The sequence below is a fragment of the Arctopsyche grandis genome, chromosome 9 (assembly GCF_051622035.1).
Source record: "Arctopsyche grandis isolate Sample6627 chromosome 9, ASM5162203v2, whole genome shotgun sequence".
Lineage (NCBI taxonomy): Eukaryota > Metazoa > Arthropoda > Insecta > Trichoptera > Hydropsychidae > Arctopsyche > Arctopsyche grandis.
Genome location: NC_135363.1, coordinates 18,166,924 through 18,187,068, shown reverse-complemented (window position 1 = coordinate 18,187,068; position 20,145 = coordinate 18,166,924). Strand labels below are relative to the sequence as shown.

General features: G+C 33.9%; 3 protein-coding genes across 6 annotated transcripts; 1 reads left to right on the top strand and 2 right to left on the bottom strand.

The window, feature by feature from the left end:
- Positions 1 to 229: 229 nt before the first annotated feature.
- On the bottom strand, positions 230 to 9,601 carry LOC143917373 (uncharacterized). Of its 4 annotated transcripts, none has more exons than XM_077438863.1 (10): positions 9,412 to 9,597; positions 5,950 to 6,179; positions 5,707 to 5,868; positions 5,271 to 5,594; positions 4,717 to 4,873; positions 4,493 to 4,640; positions 4,047 to 4,200; positions 3,200 to 3,557; positions 2,273 to 3,085; positions 230 to 2,167 (listed from the first exon to the last, which is right to left on the bottom strand). In XM_077438863.1, exons 2-10 carry the CDS (start codon positions 6,145 to 6,147, stop codon positions 486 to 488), a joined length of 3,996 nt encoding a protein of 1,331 aa, XP_077294989.1. In that variant the 5' UTR covers positions 6,148 to 6,179; positions 9,412 to 9,597; the 3' UTR covers positions 230 to 485. The 4 variants fall into 4 exon arrangements, with proteins under 4 accessions (XP_077294989.1, XP_077294990.1, XP_077294988.1 ...); XM_077438864.1 differs by lacking the exon at positions 9,412 to 9,597 and adding an exon at positions 8,956 to 9,205; XM_077438862.1 differs by having other exon boundaries at positions 2,273 to 3,557; positions 9,412 to 9,601.
- On the top strand, positions 8,082 to 15,653 carry Uqcc1 (Ubiquinol-cytochrome c reductase complex assembly factor 1). The gene is made up of 7 exons (XM_077438062.1): positions 8,082 to 8,227; positions 8,711 to 8,840; positions 8,984 to 9,316; positions 14,491 to 14,709; positions 14,792 to 15,031; positions 15,112 to 15,306; positions 15,383 to 15,653. The coding sequence occupies exons 1-7, from the start codon at positions 8,082 to 8,084 to the stop codon at positions 15,464 to 15,466; spliced, it is 1,347 nt and encodes a 448-aa protein (XP_077294188.1). The 3' UTR covers positions 15,467 to 15,653.
- On the bottom strand, positions 15,505 to 19,720 carry LOC143917374 (sphingomyelin phosphodiesterase 1-like). The gene is made up of 10 exons (XM_077438866.1): positions 19,576 to 19,720; positions 19,346 to 19,491; positions 19,037 to 19,198; positions 17,632 to 17,790; positions 17,021 to 17,410; positions 16,778 to 16,947; positions 16,502 to 16,696; positions 16,256 to 16,426; positions 16,008 to 16,188; positions 15,505 to 15,926 (listed from the first exon to the last, which is right to left on the bottom strand). The coding sequence occupies exons 1-10, from the start codon at positions 19,718 to 19,720 to the stop codon at positions 15,576 to 15,578; spliced, it is 2,070 nt and encodes a 689-aa protein (XP_077294992.1). The 3' UTR covers positions 15,505 to 15,575.
- Between the last annotated feature and the right edge of the window lie 425 nt (positions 19,721 to 20,145).

Here is a 20,145-nt window from a genome sequence, read left to right as displayed (position 1 = left end):
ATTTATTAGTGTATTTAGTTAGGTAAAATTTGAGACTAGTTGACACATGTCGTAATACCTTTAATTTAAGAAAATAATAAGGAGTCGGAGTCGGTTTGTTGTTTTCCCACTTCTGACTTGGCTTAAAATGCTCAGACTCCACAACTCCACAGCTCTGCTCTCCACTGAAAGATGCTGGATCAAATAAGAAATTTGAAGGGTAATGTTGGGGTGAGACACTATTAATGAAAATAATTTATTTTAAAGAATGTATATTTACAGTTTACAAGTGGACACAATACTTGTATCGAATGTCGCACAAATTATGCGATGTTAAGTATACATGTTTTATATACAATTTTATCAAATGATAAAATACACAACGCGTTTTTACAGTTTGATGAATATGATAATGTTCAACGCAATAAGAAATTATTTGATAATATTCACTAACTCAAATCGTGAAGCGTTTGAAAACAACAAAAAAAAAAAACCGAGAAGTGTTTTTATTCGCTATCAGGCAGTATGTAGTTTATAATCTGATATTGAGAATCGTCAAAATCAAATTTTGAACACTCGTTAGCGAAAACTTCACTCTCGATTGTTTGATTAATGGTATCAATATTCGAATCTCCTTTAGATTCCAATGTGTCACTGTAACTTTGGCATTTATTTTCATGTTTTTTTTGTTTATTAGATTTATTTTTAACAGTATTGAGGTTCTTGGTTTCCGCATTTGAAATTATAGGAGTAATGTATTTTTGGGAAAATATGTACTTATTTTTTGAAGTTATTAAATTTTTGATGTTGATAACTCGAGGCTTTTGTTTGTCAGATTGGTTTTTATGTGAATCTGATATCTCAACCGTTTGTTTGCTTTTTGAAGAATCGCAGTCTTTTTTACTGCCCTTGAGCATAACTTTTGAAATTCGTATTTCGTTATTTTCCTCTAAATTCTTTAAAACTGATATATTTTTAGTTATATTTTTCACAGGACTCTTTGGTACTTTTTTAACTTTCTGTAAATCTTTAAGTTGTCGCAGTGAAATGTTCACAAAAGAAGATGAACTTTTGCCATTCGATGGTAAAATTGATAATGAGCTATCTACGGTTTCAGATTCCACTTCAGGTGTAGATTTTTTGCACTGTGATTTCGTAAGCATCGTTATCTCCTCAGAATTAAGTTTGTCACTAGATAAAGCTTGGTGGTCAAATTTTGTTACATTCATCAGTTTGGTTGGCAATGTCGGTTGGTGTAGGGCAGTCGATTTCTTCTTTCGCGATGGCACATGATTCGACAAGCTTTCCGCTTTCTGAGTCGCCACCGTTAACTTCTGGTGTTGTAATGTCGCAGGTGTTCCAGTTTTCTGTTGAGTCTTCGCCGAAGATAATTTCTCTAATGTCTTCGAAACTGTGGAAGGTGCTTGTAGTAATTTCAGTGGAATTGTTTTCACCAGAGGAACTGTTGTCTTCTTCGTAGCTCCATAATGTGATGTCGGTGGGAGATCGATTGGGGTGAACTTTTCGAACGTCACTTTCTGGAACTCTGGAAGTTTTATCGGTGATCTGTGAGGTGTCCGTATGAACGGTGGGGTGTTCCTCCGGGCCATTATTAACTGACTTTGTTTCATCATCGCTTTTCCTTGAGATGCCACACGTAGTGATATCGTTTGAAGTGCTCCTTGATATGGTTTTTGGATTGACGTTTCTTCTTTCTGATTCAACTGACTTGGTTCGTCCCAAGAGTTTGTCATCTCCTCGGCTAACATCTCGTTCTGTAAAAATGGTTTCCGTTTCAATAGAGGTTTTTGAGAAAAAACTCTACTAATAGAGCTTTCTTTATTTGCAACTTTAATTTTCGGCAAATAAGAAGAATCATATTCAAAATCTTTATCAAAATTTTTTATGCGATTACGGACTGGTCTTCGAACTGTATAAGACTCTGATGACGCAATATGTTGATTAGGGTTTTTGTGGTGGTTTTCTTCAAGAGTGTTTGTTTCATACACATCTTTATTGTAACTATGTACCGATTTGAGAGCAGCTTTACTTGATTTCAAACTTTCCATCTTGATTTTAACATCAGAAAGAAGGATATCATCGCTTATATTGATATCATTATGAATACTGTCAGTGGAATCCAAATCCGACATTTTTAATTTCGAATTTTCAAAAATGTCTATTAAATCTGAAATAAAAAAGTACAATTGATATAAATCGCATATATGCACACGAAACATTACACTCGCATTTAAAATTATTTTTAAAATAAAAAAAGTTTCAGTGTACATACCGTGGCTTAACATCGTCTTTTTTTTAGCTTCTTGTGATCGCTTTATAAGGTTTCTTCTTTTTCTTATGCCTTTATAAATTTTCGCTTTAGTTTTTTTAATTGGCAGACTAATTAACGATTTATAATCTTCATCATCGACAGTCGTGCTCATATTCATTTCATCGACGATTTCATTCAACGATTCTTTTTGATTAATACTTTTAGTATCGTTAATACTCTGACTTGAAGTGTTGTATTTTTCTGAATTCGGATTTGTCACCTTGGACTTGTTTTTGTATGTACGGGAAGCTCGTAAATTAATTCGATGTTGGTGTTTCATATGTCGTTCATATTGGGACACGTTACAACTTTTAATTCCACACAATTTGCACTCGAATTTTTTCCAGATTAAGTGACGAATCATATGTCGCTCTAATTTTTGTTTTATTGTAAAAGTTGCTTTACAATATTCGCATTCGAACTCTTCCACTTCTATTTTCACCGGATGTTCAGGATAAATTTCACTTATATTTTCCTTCTTAATACAAACTTCATTGCCAACACTATCTAATTCCATACCGAGGGATTTATCACATGAATTTTCTTCAACCTCAATCTTAATAGAAAAACTCTGGACCGGCAAAGAGTTTTTACTTTTTTGACCACAAGCTTTATTTACCAACTGCGCACTTTCATCATGACATATTCGCCTGATGTCATCAAAATTAATCTCACTATCATCGACAAAATTCGTATCATCATTTACATCGATACTATTCAAAGTATCTGAAGAATGTTTTTCGAAACGAACATCAACATTTGCATCATCACAGTCTTTCACAGTTTCCGTAATTGAATCGTCATGAAAATAATTTTTATGTATATCAAGAGAATTAATAAAACCACAATCGTCCTCACCTATTCTATAATTGAAATTTGTTGTATCACCTTGTTCTGTAGAATCCATTATAGTGTCTTCATCTGCAGCAGCCGGTGAAGATGTTCGTACTGTCACAGGACTAGTTTTAATATAATCTTTTCGAATTTTAATTTCAATACGCTTCTCACTGGATTTATCAACTTTGGTTATTTTTTGCAATGGTTCTGAAAAAGCAGCCTCATCAGACTCTTTCGTTGCTGACTTGGCTAACTTTCTCTGAACATTGGAATTAATTTTGTTTTGAGCCGATTTCCGCAATTGACAGGTTTGTCTGTGAGAACTGAGTGCAGCTCTTCTTTCGAATCTTTTACCACATCCACCGCATCGAGGAATGTCACCATCTCCTTCTAAATTGTCAATCCATGCCTGAAAGGTAATATGTACGTAAATTACACGATAATGTATATTAAATATTGTGATAATTGGGAATAAAATTTATATCATTATATAATACCATTGAAATTAGTGGAATGATAAGTTTAACACTTCACCAAAAAATAGTTTTATACAATGATTACCTCTCTACACAAACGAGGTTTTAGTTAACATTTAAAACCATTGGGGTTTTGCGGAACATATGTTTTGAAATTTAGCACTACACCATCCCACACCATTTCTAAATGATAAATTCTGTCAATGTAGAGGTAAATAATTTTCAAAAGCATGCACAAGATTTAATAAGTATGGGAAAACCAGGTTAATTAATTTGGAGATGAAAGAGGATTATTAATATGAAAAATATTTGTTATTGAAATGTGTCTACATATATATTAATCCTCTATAACAAAAATGATAATTTTTGCTATAAACTACTCAAATTAAATTAGAAAACAGAAAAACCAATGAATGTTAAACCTGATTTTCTTGATCCATTCTCTGTTGTTCTGTTATTAAATCAGCAGGAGGTTCAACAGCTTTAGAGTTTTCAATGGATATTGATGACATATGTAATTTGAAAGCTTTGTTTTGTATAGATTCTCTCAATTTTCGAATATGTGTAGCGCTTTTTCTAAAAATTTTAATATTTATAAAATAAAAACAGCTAATCAACTGGTCTCAATTTTTAGTATACATTTTAAAACAATGAATACTAAAAAGAGTATGTATGCGTAGGCACATGTTATATTATAAATATAAAATGAGCATATCATTAAAAATTTATTTGTGATATATAACTTTGAAATAAATTTAAGCGAATTTAACGTCATCAGCACACGTACATATTAGATATTATTTCAGCAATATTACAGCGAACTGTAATAGTTTACAGTAAAATTTGAAAAAATTCAAAATAATTTTACCTATGTACTTTAAATAAATGCCTAAAAACACTCCATGAATTTGAAAATGTATCTGTACAGTCGGGACATGGATAAACTAATCGATTTTCTGCATGTTTGTGTTTCATATGGTATTTTAATGTTTTTTGTGTTGCAAAATTTATTTTGCCTAAAATTAAAACAATCATTAAGAAAAATATTTTAAATGGTCAAAAGAAAACAAATAAAATGATATTTCATATTACATATTTTGCAAAACAAATCATCTTGGAAGATTACTCTATCATTATCAAGGGCAGATTTGTTACTAATTGATTCTGGTGAAGCATTTCGAGAAATTACTTTACCATCGGGACCTAAAATAGCTTCATTAGTTGCCATCAGTCTTTCTAATTCTGCTATCTAAAATAGGAAAGAAAAAATACATATAAATAAAAGATATACATATAATGCAAAAAGTGTTAATTTGACTTGGACAAAAAGACAAAGCCCTGATAAATAGTGAGAATATAAACACATACATACGTGCATGTTATAAGTATTGATGAACTTTAGCTTAGGCGAGTGAATTCACCAATCTCTGGATACTATAAATATAGTCCATGATTTTGTGCAATTTATTGTTTCGTATATTATGCATTAAAACATTAATAAATAATTAAAACAAGTAAGATACCGATTAAACGAGTTTTATGAATATTTGTAAAATAAATAGTACTAGAAGATTAGAAGGTATAGTTATCACAATATTTTTATAGTGCTGTAATAGAAATAAATAATAATAATGATAATAAATTACCTCATCTCTTATTGAATTACGAGGATCTATTTTATCAAGACAAATATTTTGATAAACTGCATTTTTTGTATCAGGTATTGATTGAAGTCTCGTGTGAATTTTATTTGATGATTCAAATTCAAAATCATCATTTGTCTGTTTTTCACTTTCAGTTCGAAGAACCAGTCTTTCTATAATAGAGGTTAAATCTTTTGTGGCAGAAATCTTTTTTCCTAAATTATCGGAGGCAATTCCGTTTTTATGATTATAACCTACTTTATTTTTATTTCTAACAAAATCTTGAAAGTCTTCTTCGGTTTTAATTATACTTATCATATCATCTTTCTAAAAAAATAATAGACATTTAAAAATTATGAGGATTATGAAAGTACATATTTTGTTTTGTAACAATATTTTTAACTGTTGTACAACTACGAAATAAATGTTCAAAACATACCATAAAATTGTTATTATTAAAATGTGGATGTAGCGAAGTTTTGAATTTCTCACAACAATATACTCTTTTGTGGGAAATAAAATTTGCAAGACTTCTGAAGAGATTCCGACAAACTCTGCATTCATATATTATATCGCACTCATTTGACAGCAATTGTTTCAACTGAAATAAAATATGCATAAGATAAAACAGTCAAATTTGAGACGCTTTCAAAATTTTCAAATGTCAGTTGGTCAATTTTACTTCCGCTGTTCCAGTATCAAACACATCTCGCGCCTGAGCGAAGCCCGTCACACTAGTCGGTATTGATTTACGAAGCAGAGAAAGATCCGGTAATGTATTTGAAGTATCATCAGACAGTTGTGATCTTGCCGGTGAGATACTGGCAGCCGATCTGGTTTTTGTGCGTTGCAATTTCACATTCAGTTTATTGCCAGCCATTTTGGAAATTCATATTAAAACATAAAATGATTCTGAAAAAAAAGAAAAAAAAATTAAACAAGTGCAAACAGGGGTATTTATTAAATATGATATAATACCAAATATATTTAGTATTCCATTGATAGAATGAAACATTTTTGATTGTGTCAGTATCTCGGAGAAAAACCAAAAATAGCGACTTCACATTAAAAATATCATATTGTAAGAATACTTATAAATAGTGACAAATCATTTTAAACAATCAGAGGAATATATTCTTATAAACTTCAATTAAAAATTGGTGAATGAATTACGTTTGAAGAATGTGATTTCACATGATTTAAATATGTATATGGAGTTTGTTCAAGACAATCAATAACAAGTATGTATTTTGACAGTAGATATATATGGCCAGCCTTTACTTATCACCACGTTAAATTATATGAACAATATTTTCTTGCCATATCTCAGTTTTTCATGACGTTAAAATTTTTTCAAATTAGAATTGTGCTGACCGTCATCACTAGCATGAAAAATTGATGAGTGATTTAGATCGTTTTAGCAACAAATTTAATAATCAGAGGAACATGTGGTGTTCAATAATCTAACGCGTACATATTCGAATACACGTAACCTACCCACAAACACAAAGGAAAAATTAATTATTCACATAGATTAAAACAATCGACTTTTTCCTAACTTGACAAATGCTAGCATATGTATGAAATTAACTATTATATCAGATTACTATCAATAAGCACATTAATATTGTCAAACTCAAAAATTACTAAACTCTGTCAGCGATGGTACACATTCGAACATGTATGATATGACTTCTATGTAACCTTTTAATAAAAATTCTCGCAAAACCTATGAATGGATACTTCTTTCATTATACAGTTAACAGGTGATTCACCTGTTGCCACGTTGTGAATAATATAACACAATGACAGAACAATCTAACTGATTCCGACAATATTTACCGGTGCATTATACTGAGAGAATAAACACAAGTCTCTTCGAGAGTGCAGTCTTGTCAGTCTCGGTATTGAGCTTTGGGGAGATCAACCAGACACGTTTCTAATAATACTTACGAAGCTAATATCGACCGAGTAATAGTTACATGACAAAATGAAGATCAGAAAAGAAGTCGTGGAGGGGGGGGGGGGGGGGAGAACCTGGTGCATACTTCATCCAGTAAAATATTCAGCCGATTTCAAATTTGTAATTGAATTAAACATATACATATTTGTAAGTACCGCACGATTGTAGTATTAAGAGAATTTGACAGATGGTACAAAATTTACGTCTTTTCAAGATTGTTGTCAGTATTGAAATTTGAGTTGATCAATCAGACACGTTCCCAACAATACCTATGTAGAGTGAAAATGTCGACCAAGTAATAGTTACATGATACAATTAAGATCAGATAAGAAGTCGGGGAGGGGGGAGAACCTGGCGCATATTTCATCCAGTAAAATTTGTAATTGAATTGAAAAATAGCATACAAATTAAAAATTATTTTGAAGTACCGTACAACTGTAGTATTAAGAGAATTTGACAAAGCAACTTTATTATAATTCTGGTAATATCTACCCGTGCACAGAGAGAGAATGACGGCACAAGATTTACGTCTTTTCAAGAATGTAGTCAGTATTGAAATTTAAGGTGATCAATCAGACACGTTCCCAACAATACCTACGAGTGCAAATGTTGACCGAGTAATAGTTACACGACACAATGAAGATGAGAAAGATGTCGGGGAAGGGGGGAGAAACCAGCGCATACTTCATGAAGTAGAATTTTTAGCTGATTTCAAATTTGTAATTGAAAAATATCATACAAATCAAAAATTACTATGAAGCACCGTACTACTGTGTAGTATTAAGAAAATTTGACAGAACAATGTAACTATTATAATTCTGGTAATATCTACACGGGTGCACACAGAGAGAATGACGGTACCAAGTTTCCGTCTTTTCAAGAGTGCAGTTAGTATTGAAAAATACGATCTCCTGCGCCTTATAATCCAGGGGAAAATCGTAGGCCAACGCAGTCGGGGCAGGCGGAAAACATCTTGGCTAAAGAATCTTCGGCAGTGGTACGGCCTCAGCACCTGAGCACTATTCCGAGCAGTTCTAGGAGGACATGGCACATGAAGAAGAAGAAGTCAGTATTGAAATTTGAGGTGATCAACCAGACACGTTTCCAACAATACCTACGAGTGCAAATGTCGACTGAGCAATAGTCACACGACACAATGAAGATCAGAGAGCAAGTCAGGGAAGGGGGGAGAAGCCAGCGCACACTTCATCAAGTAAAATTTTCAGCTGATTTCAAATTCGTAATTGAAAAATATCTACCCGTGCACACAAAGAGAATGCCGGTGCTAAGTTTCCATCCTTTCAAGAGTGCAGTCACTATTGAAATTTGAGGTGATCAACCAGACACGTTTCCAACAATACCTACGAGTGCAAATGTCGACTGAGCAATAGTCACACGACACAATGAAGATCAGAGACAAAGTCAGAGAGGGGGGGGGGGAGAGCAACCTGGCGCATATTTCACCAAGTGAAATTTTCAGCCGATTGAAAATTTGCAAAAGGCTTTTGAGAAATGAAATGTGCAATATATCCAGTTTCACAAGGTCAGCTATGGTACAGCGTGTAGGAGAGAGAGAGAGAGAGAGAGAGAGAGAGAGAGAATGTGAGCAAGTAAGTGTACATGTGAGCAATCGCGTTGCGGCGAAATGGTTGCGGGGGCGCGTGCGAGGGTGAGGGTGGGCGCTCCGGGGGGAGGAGGAGGGGTGCGAGACGTGTGGGGAATTACATAAGGCTCGGTGGGGCGCTCGTCGTAGGGCTCGTCTCTCCCGGCTGCTGCAGCTCGAGGGGGCGGCGGGGAGCGGCGCGGTTGCGAGGGGGGCGCCGGGGCTCGAGGGCGCAGCGCGGGGCCGAAGGCGGAGGCGAGGGGGCGCTCGGGGGGCGCAGGCGGCGGGGCGCGGCCTCCGACCGGCGCGCACCGCAACTGCGCTCGATTAGTTGCGGCGACGACCGCTACTCGGCCGTGGCGCTGCACACTCACGACTCGCGACAATCGCACGCTCGCACGTTCGCTTCTCCAAGTATCAGTATCAGTATCAGTATCGCAGACGATCGAGATGAGCTATACGAGAGTCGTCGGGCTCAGACAGGTGGGACTCCTGCTCTTCCTTGAACCCCTTTCCAAGTCCCGAGTCCCGACTGACGGAATGCACCCGGAAATGCGTTACCTCATCATTCGCCTTACCTTCGCTCCTCGACCGCTTCGCTCTCGACGTCGAGTCATGCTCATGAGCGAGGATTAGGTTAGGTGTGGATGAATGGGCGTGCGAGGTGCACGCGCACGTGCGTGGTCCGTTTCAGGAGCGATCTCGCGCGAAAGCCGCGTAACACCTGTAGTACTATGTAACGTACCGCTGCGGCGAGCAGTGTTGCTCAAAACGCGAAGCTAAACAAATTTCTCAAATCTGAATTCTTCCTTGCTGCTTTGCGTCTGTCTTCCATGGGAAGGGGATACAAATAGAGCCAGACGTACCCACGATTCGATGTGTGGTTTCAAACCTTTGTTCGCCTTCGACTTGTACCCGTGTAACGTCTATCTTTCTTTCGTTCGGAAGAAAGACAGATTTTCTTTTTTTTGGATCGGTCCGCAAAGTGCTGCTTTTTTTACATACCTCCTTTACGTTTTTTATATCCAATTCTTGCTCGTTTAATCTCATGTAATTAACACTGATCTGTATTGATTCTATTCTCACCCATTCATTCGAATGCGTTCGGTATTATTTTACTATACTTACTTATTCATGCTTTTCAGTGACGATACCCTATTGTTATTATTAGAGGTAGGATAGTCACAGTGCTATCGATTGTTCCATTGTTGTAAATCCTTTGTAAAAAAGGTTCGGCAAACCTTTAACAATGCATTTACAACCTTTGAACAATACACGGCCCCCTCAGGCTCCGGTGGCTAGTTATTATTAGACACCGGATAGTCACAGTGCTATCCATTGTTCCATTGTTGTAAATCCTTTGTAAAAAAGGTTCGGCAAACATGTAACAATGCATTTACAACCTTTGAACAATACGCGGCACCTTCTGGGTCCGGTGACTAGTTATTATCAGAGATAGGCGGCCAGGATTATTTTATGCATAAAAAATTGTTACACTATTGTCAACCTTTTTCATGTTCTCTTGCTTTTTAGGACAATAGTGAACCATTTTTTGTTTCAAATTCTTATTCGACTTCGACTTGTACTCGTGTAACGTCTATCTTTCTTTCGTTCGGAAAAAAATACAGGTTTTCTTTTTTTTTGATCGTTCCGATTCTTGCTCGTTTAATCTCATGTAATTAACACTGATCTGTATTGATTCTATTCTCACCCATTCAACGTTCGATTTCATTCATTCGAATGTGTTCGGTATTATTTTACTATATACTTACTTATTCATGCTTTTCAGTGACGATACCCTATTGTTATTATCAGAGATAGACGGCCAGGATTATTTTATGCACAAACAATGGTTCACTATTGTCAACCTTTTTCATGTTCTCTTGCATTGTAGGACAATAGTGAACCATTATTTGTTTCAAAATCTTATTCGACTTCGACTTGTACTCGTGTAACGTCTATCTTTCTTTAGTTCGGAAAAAAGACAAATTTTCTTTTTTTTTTGGATCGTTCGCAAAGTGCTGGTTTTATATCCAATTCTTGCTCGTTTAATTTCATGTAATTAACACTGATCTGTATTGATTCTATTCTCACCCATACAACGTTCGATTTCATTCATTCGAATGCGTTCGGTATTATTTTACAATACTTATGCATGCTTTTCAGTGACGATACCGTATTGTTACTATCAAAGTTCGGCGCTAGGGTGCTATTTTCCAGGAAAGAGCGGTTACCTATTGTCAATTTCTACTGTGAACCTTTTTTTTGCTCTTTAACTTTGTAGGTTGACAATAAGCAAACCTTCTTTCCTGGAAAATAGCACCCTAGCGTCGAACTCTGGTTATTATCAGAGATCGGTGGCCAGGATTATTTTATGCACAAACAATGGTTCACTATTGTCAACTTTTTTTTATGCTTTCGTGCTTTGTAGGACAATAGTAAATAATAAATAAATAGTAATTGACAATAGTGAACCATTTTTTGTTTCAAATCTTTATTCGCCTTCGACTTGTACTTGCGTAACGTCTATCTTTCTTTCGTTCGAAAGAACGACAGATTTTCTTTTTTTTTTATTGCTCCGCAAAGTGCTGAATTTATATCCAATTCGTTTTCTCTGATCTGTATTGATTCTATTTCCACCCATTCAACGTTTGATTTCGTTCATTCGAATGCGTTCAGTATTATTTTACTATGCTTCGTCATGCTTTTCAGTGACGATACATTGTTGTTATCAGAGATCGACGGCCAGGATTTTTTATTCACAAAACATGGTTCACTATTGTCCTACAAAGCAAGAGAACAAACAAAAAAGGTTGACAATAGTGAACCTTTTTTGTGCATAAAATAATCCTGGCCGCCGATCTCTGATTATTATATGCTTACATACATATTTCCGTAATGTAATATTGTAATATTTAATTTCAAGCAATGTTTACACGTCCAAAGTCCAAACTTCAACGTATCTACATGTAAAATATTGCTAGAAAAATTTGACTTTGCAAAAATTGATGTTAACTTTTTTCAAAATTATGTTCGATTTTAATACATTAGAAGTTTTAACAGCTTATTTTAATGCGATAAAAATACACGTTAAGATTTTGTAATAAGAATATAAAAATTGAACAAAATTTTACATATCTGTGAAATTTACGATTTAATAAAAACTGTTCATTTAAAATTGTTTGTACGATTCAAAATGGTTATGCTTTGAGAATCCCACTGCACATTGTGCTCTTTGAAACCTAATTTCCTGTATTTCTTCCTCAATCTTTAAAAATCGATAGCAAACTACAACGTATTGCGAACGGCGCTACACAAGTGTTGTAGGTAAAAATAAATGTTTAATTCTGACAATGTCATTTCGGCACGACTAATATATATATTTTTACATTTTCCATAGAAAATATATGTATATGTACGTTTAACCTGAGATCACATAAATTTTCTGCTCACAACAAAGTATTAGAATTTAGCCTACGATGTAACTTTCTGTGAACCATCCTTATCTACAGTATATTTATATTAGATACATATATTCGACATCACTTAAGTACATATTTATTTATTTAACGTTTTTTGACCATTGTGGCATTACCGGGAGAACCTAATGCGCCACAATGGCCTACATAATAAAATAAAATAAGAGAGGAAGAAAACAAAAGATAAAATAAAAAAATATGTATGTACTATGATTCATAAATTTGAAAATACCAAGTAATTTTAATGCGATATAAATTCTGCCGAATACGAACAACGCTAATGAGAGCATTTATCTTTCGTATCGTTGCCATTATGCTAATATCGAATCGGTAATGGTGTCTGGATGTAACAGTTGATACACCGCTGGTTTAGAATAAGCTGTATGGACGAAAGAGCGTGAAGGATGCGGACGGAAGAGGACGGAAACGTACGAGTTCACTTGACGATTCATATATTTTAAAGAGATATATGTAGGATATATGAGATATATGTACTTTACAAGCATACATATACATATATACGCATGTAGGTTGGAAGATGAGAAAGACGGTCGCCATCTTGAAGTGAACGAACTGCAACTGCTCGCGTTTGATGCTATGAATAATGGCCGTCGAATTGGCGCAATAATGGCCTTGTTCGTTCGCTACCCCCAATCGATCGCCAGGCAGCGATTCCTAATCTCAAAGTCTTGTTTACTTATTATACATTTGTATATATATTGGGCGATTACAGCGCTCTCTGGGGGACTAAGAAGGGAAATCTTTCATGGCCGCCAACAGTGCAGATAGCATAACAAATATGGCTTTTTTTAAAAAGACACCCTGCAGTTCACTGACCCACAATTGTAATGCTTCTAATTACAAACAACTCGGACTTGTTTCAAACAAGACAATATGTACGATATCTTAAATTAAGAACATACATCAAGTGTGACCTCATTTTCGAGTTGAACTGAGTTGACCCATTTCCATCATATCGCCATTTCGTTCACAAGTTTTCGGAAGACTTCAGGCGTAAATATAATAAAAAGGGGTCTACCTCACGGGCCGGAATGTGAAATTACCGAAAGCGCAAATATCGGAAGGCAAAGATCGAAAATCGCGCGCAAGGAAATACGGGAGGAAAAGCCTGTTCCTCTTGTTCCTGTTGTATCCTGCTCGCACAAATTAAGTGAGTATGTACCGTTTACCATGCACCCTTTTTTTTATCTTTCGACTCAAGATCTTTCGATTTTCGATTTTTGCCTTCCGATATTTGCGTTTTCGGTAATTTCATATTCCGGCCCGTCACGGAGACCGAATAAAAAGTACTAGTGGTTTTACCCGGCTTCGCTCGGTATTTGTAATATAAACCGCTTATACATGGCTTATTTAATGGTAAACATTTTATAAAATTTATTTTATTTAAATTTATTTCAATATTAAAGGTCTGTTGATACCTATCCAGCACGACCCGTATCCTGCAGGTGTCATGCAAGTGCGGGTAGTATTCTTTGGTACATTATATGGACGTATTCATACTCCATTCGCACATGCGCATTTACGCATTCATGCGCGTCCATATATAATGTACTAAAGAATACTATCCGCACTTGCATGACACCTGCAGGATACGGGTCGTGCTGGATAGGTATGAACAGAACTTAATTTGTTTTTTTTTTTTATTTCAACTTCATCTATTGTTACTACGTACATAGATAGTAGATAGTAAAAAACATACACATGAACTAAAAGTGTAATAAACTATATTATATTTACAATCTTATTTATCTATGATTTAGAAAATTAGATACAAGGTTGAAATATGTATACAATTTACATAAAGGAACTTCATCTTTTATTTTTTAGACATGTCATTTTTTTCACGTTACTGACAACCCTGATTGCAATAAAGCATGAGGTGTATATATGTAAGCTTGCAGATAATATACCTAGCTTGCATTCTCTGATGTCGCTTTAAACCGGTATGACGCATACATAAGGAAATATTTCGTGATTGCGAATGAATACATATAGTAATTTGAAGGATTTCTAACAATTACGTCATGCGTTATTAAATTAAAATTCAATAAATGATGACTATTGACTAAATGTCTTACTTATCTCCATGGTGTATTTATAAAATTATTGATTTTGGACATGCGCTCTAAATATATGTTTATGAACTTACTATTTCAGCTATCACATTTGTCAAAGTTCTATAACTACTTGGAAATACCTGTTTATTCGTCTATTCACATAAGGAATCATGTTACTTTACAAAAGAAGGATGTCTTACATACAAGTTTTACTGAACAATCGAAGCATTTTGGAACAAAAACGTCGGAGCAAGAGAGAGAACCTGGTTATTTTTTGAAGATGATGAGAAAAGCATTTGCGCCACAGTTAAAGCGCTCGGTGAGGATAATACTTGTATCCCACACCATATTCTATTGACTACCTGACACATTTAATTTGAATGTTTTATAAACATTTTTAGAGAATGAAAATCGCTGGATCTACTAATTATGAGAATATAGTAGATGTTATTGACTATAATGAATGGTTTAGAATTTTCAAAATGTCGGACACTCTAATGTCGTGGTTCTTAATCACAGAATTACATGTATGGATGTTAATGGTGCGTTGTATGGCAGAAGGGGATGATGGCCGCTTTGTGAGAAATTCCTTAGTCGAATCTCTTTGGAATGATGTATCTTTCAGAGTCCAAAAATTAGGGGTGAGTATTATATACATATATGTTGATATATAATTAAAAATGTTAAAAATTTTACATTATTTTATGTATTTAATCTATAGGTAAGAAGCTCATCCCAAAAAAGAAAGAATTTAGATATTTTATCTGAACAATTTCAAGCAGCGATCATAAGCTATGATGAAGGACTATTAGGTAACGATATGGTTCTTGCTGGAGCGATTTGGCGACGATTTTTTTCAATGGAACATGACAATGCTGCCGATATTGAAACTATTGTGAAATACATTAGGAGACAAGTACTATTTTTTCCTTTTATTTTGAATTGTTTATTTAATTTTTGGCATTATACTAAAACAATTTATTTTTAATTAGGTAATGGCATTGGATGATATTCCTAAAGAGAAGTTTTTCAGCATTGAAAAGAGTGTAGCGTGGTTACCGTTAATAACAAAGTGATAGTATTATTATATGTAGTTAAGTGTAAATAAATAGTTGGATTTAAAATTCACAATGATTTATTGTTAATAAATACAAATTTAACAAAATTAACTGTAAAATCGAACAATTAATGTCTTATATCAGTTTCATTGTAGGTTTGCCAAAGAGTTTCACATTTTGCGTTATCATAAAGCTCAGATGTCGTTATATAGCATAAGTTATTTTTCACACAATTGTCATCACATTCTTTGAAATATGTATCAGAAGACTTTCCTCGGAATGCATGGTAGTGGATAGAAAGTAACTCTTTTCCAGTGGTCACCATTTTATTTACTAATCTATCTAATTCAACAGGCTTTAGAGACAATAGATTATAGAAATCTTTAAATGAATACTCATTGTACCACGTTGGCAATTCCTCAGGCTTGAGATTAGCTTCAGTTAAGTTATAGTACCAAGTTTCGAAATCAATTATTTCCTAAAACGAAAAATGCGTTAAATAAAATTTATGTATATAGTTTCATAGTTCACGTATTATTCAATACAGAAACTTAATTACTGAGGTGTCACTGTCGACCTCGAAAATTCGGTAGTTTGGATTTACAAATGAGTAAGGTGTTAGACTTCCACCATTCCAAGCCACGTGGATAGCTTTTGAACTATTCTTTTTTTCATAGTAAACTTTGAATTCATCGTTATGTGTGTGACCGTTAAATTCTGCAGTAATTATGTCTGAAAATCTAAAACGTATTTTGTAATAGAATTACATCTCGTATGACTGTAAAGAATACTTAATTTTTAACAAACCTTTCAATAATACGCTTATATTCTCTTGAACAAACCGAGTAAACGTCTGTTAATGCATTCGGAATGTGGGAAAGAATATGCACTTTTTCACCGGCGTTTTCAGCTGCTAACAACGTATCTACTAACCACTTGAATTGACCACTTGGATCTTCTGGATCGAGATGTATCCACCTATAAATTTAATATTCATAAGTTTATGAGATGTTTTGATTGATTCAAAGTATGTATATAATGAAATTTATGTACCAGTTGTAAACGTAGCATAAGTTGCTATTCAACACAACAACTCTAAAACCAGGTTTCACTAGAACAGTGTAATATCCACCCATTTTTATAGTATCTAATGCTTCGTTGGGTAACCATGCACTCCATTTTTCTGTCAAAAGCTCGTATAACCAAGCAGTCGAAACTTCAGGATCGGTAACTGTCGGAGGAGCGTATCTAAAATTTTTATGAATACATACATACAATATTCTTTTTTTTAATTATTTATATTTAATATATAGCAAATTGTTCTTTTACTGGTTGAGGGGTTGTGATTCATGATTTCCAATGCCGCAAAATACTTGTTTGTTTCTGAAGGCATTCTGCAACTTATTGAATGTTATATTTAAACTTTGCGTTATCATTTCTTTGGAAGTTTCCCAGACGCCGTGATCAATAGTATCGCCTGTGTAATAAACGTACTCGATCTGTAATAATAATATTATTTTTAATCAATATTTTCAATTTTGACTAACAAATTCAAATAAATAAATTCAATACGTTATGATTTTCAGTGATGTGATCTATTCCTGCCTCGACAGCCCACCATGGAGTATCGCAATTCCTGTAATCTCCCCAATAACCTGCCCTGTCTGCTTTGCTCTCGCTATTTTCAGCCATTTCCCTTTGGCCTTCTCTTTGACTTTCACTTTTAATTTTGTTAGCGTAACTGATATCGGCATAAATGATATCTTTATCAACATACACTCGATCATCAGGTACTGGATCTTTTAGGGAGCGTTGTTGGCGAGACATTTTCCGTTTTTGACCTACTCTACAGCAGGTAGGTTCGTCACATTCAGCTAATCCATTGGCTTCATAAGCAGGATCATAATGAATATCGGTGATGTGTGCTAGTTTGAATGTTGTATCAGCCTTGCCTGAGGGAATCTGAAATAACAATAGTAACATTTTTCAAACGAAACTTACAATGAATGTGAGTTATTCAATAAATGTGAAACTAGTGAGTTTGAATAAATTACCAATCAGAATGTAAATTTGTAAAATATGAGGGTTGGCAGATGTGTATATATTTTTAATTATCAGTAATTTGCAAGTCGTAAGATAAAATGAATTAGCATAATTTTATGGAGTTATTCATTGTTATTTACCTTATTATTTATTTTTCCCTTTGATGGTATATCAACTGACCAATCATATCTGGGGTCGAAAAATGGACAAGAATTTTTGTCGTTTGTTTGAAACACAACGCCGCAGAAAGCTTCTGGTGTGAACAACGGTTGGTGTCCCAAGATGTAGATGAATATTGGCTAAAATATTTAGAAAATAGCATTATTGTTATATAACAAATCAAGATCGGCTAAAAAATTATATTCAATGTGAAAAAACCCTATTTCTCATATATCGTTAAAACTGAAACGTTTTATCGTATTAAGATTTTTAGCAAATAGTAAATAGAGCTGAATCTGTTGTTTTAAATTCTGTTGCATAAATATACAAGGAAAAGAAACTTATATACATATTGATTAGTTTTAATAGTTTCGGAGACTTAACATATGTATATTATAACATAAGAGAAGAACATACGGAGAAATAACAAATAATTTAAAATATGTTAAATCTTGAGAATTTTATGCAGTATATTGATGATGCCTCCTTCAATTTACGTTTTCGCTTTTGCTCTTCCAAAAATAATAATTAAATTAGTTATTTCGTTATAGCTCCGCTTTTAGTTTGATTGAATGTGCTTTTCAAATATCAATTTTCAAGTATAAATAAAAAAGTACAATAAATACAACTCATGAGGCGATAAAGAAGAAATCATAAATTAATCAGATTTTTGTCATTTTTATAAAATCCTTATTATTATTTTCTATGTTCATTCAGTATAACATTTAAATAAATCATAAAAACAAACCAAAACAATGCATACTAAATTACAATAGGCGGTACTGTTCGATAAGATTGTGACATGTTATTGACTAATCTAAAATCTAAGATTTTATTGTTTTAATTTTTTTATTAAGATGAATTATGATAAAATTTGTCAATTGTGTTTTTTTAAACCTTAATTTTCTTATCGTAAGCTTAATTTTAGTTAGATTCTTTCGTTCGAGGTTTTTGTTTGATATATTGCACAATCAATCACATCATTATGAGCCTATTATCTTATATAATAATTGTCTAATGCGTGTGTACGAAGTACTTGCTGTTAACACCATGCTCCGTCTCTCTTTCTCCCCTTGGAATCGTATATCATGGAAAGAGTCGGAGCTTGGTGAGTGTTTACGAAGTACTCACTAACCATGCTCCGTCTCTCTTTTTCGCATTGGAATCGTATGTCGTGTAAAGAGACGTGGCATATAACTTCGTTCACACGAGTGGCCGACAAAATATTTTTTTTTCCAAAATATGAATAAAATTTTAAATTATTAATCCCGTTGATCCGAATTGCGATATTTTACCGAGTGCACAATTATGTGCACACGGGCAACTAGTCAAATATAGTATAATAATTGGTACAACATATGTAGTTTCATAAAATTTAACACTTACTGCATTCAATTCCACAAGTCCTCGACATACATGACCTGGTTGAATTTGTAACAGCGTGCAGAAATCGCTCATAACATCTATAAGTTCTTCTTCAGTGTATCCATCATTGTGCAGTTTTATTAATGTAGTTACCACTGAACGGCACGTCATGCACGTTAATGTCTGGAGGAAGTCAGAAAAAGATACATCAATATATTTTATTTAAAAGCCACTTTCATACTTGTTCATGCTCTCTGAATTTAATATACGGACATTAATATTTAATCATAAGGATAACTTGTGGTGAGAGATTGATAATATATATATTACCTGACGTCCTTTTCCAAAGCTGCTAAAATTTTCTCTGTAAATGAAACTCGGAAACGACAAAAGTGTTATGATTTGTTGAAATTCATCAATATCTTCTTTACTTTGTGATTTAGATACATATTTCATCATTTGCCTAGCGACATCCCCTTAAATTTTTAACATTTTAAAATTGATTTATGCATTTATATTATTAATGTAAGTAATTTATTGTAAAAGAAATTCCAATGTACTGTCTGATCGGTAATTCTGTGATTGGACATGGTAAATCAGGCATGATAGAATAACAGTGGTAAGTAGTAACAACTTCATGTTGGTGTACTGCACGAGCCGAGAAAACAATGCCAACTGATGATTTAAAAGGTTCACAATTAACATGTGATAATTGGTAATGTTTTCCTTTTATCTTTATCAAGACGAATAGAGGGTGGGAGGTTGTCATACATTATTGAATAGGCATATTTTTTTCCTATCACATGACCAACATGATAGGAAATGAATGCTAAACAGCTTTTTAGTGTAATATATGCAATCTTCACTTTCGAAACATTCCTATTTCAATACATTTGCTTATCGCATGTCAATATAGTATTCTTCTCAGGGCTCAAAATGGACCAGAGTGCACATCCGTTTTATAAAAACCATAAAATATAATTTCAACTAATAAATAAACAGGTCGGACTCATAAAGTGACCATTTTTGTCCTTTTTGGAAGGAAATCGATCATTTTTAATTTGTTTAAGTCTTAAATATAATATTATATATACCTCGCCATACAGTCAAGATGTAATAACGTAACTGGT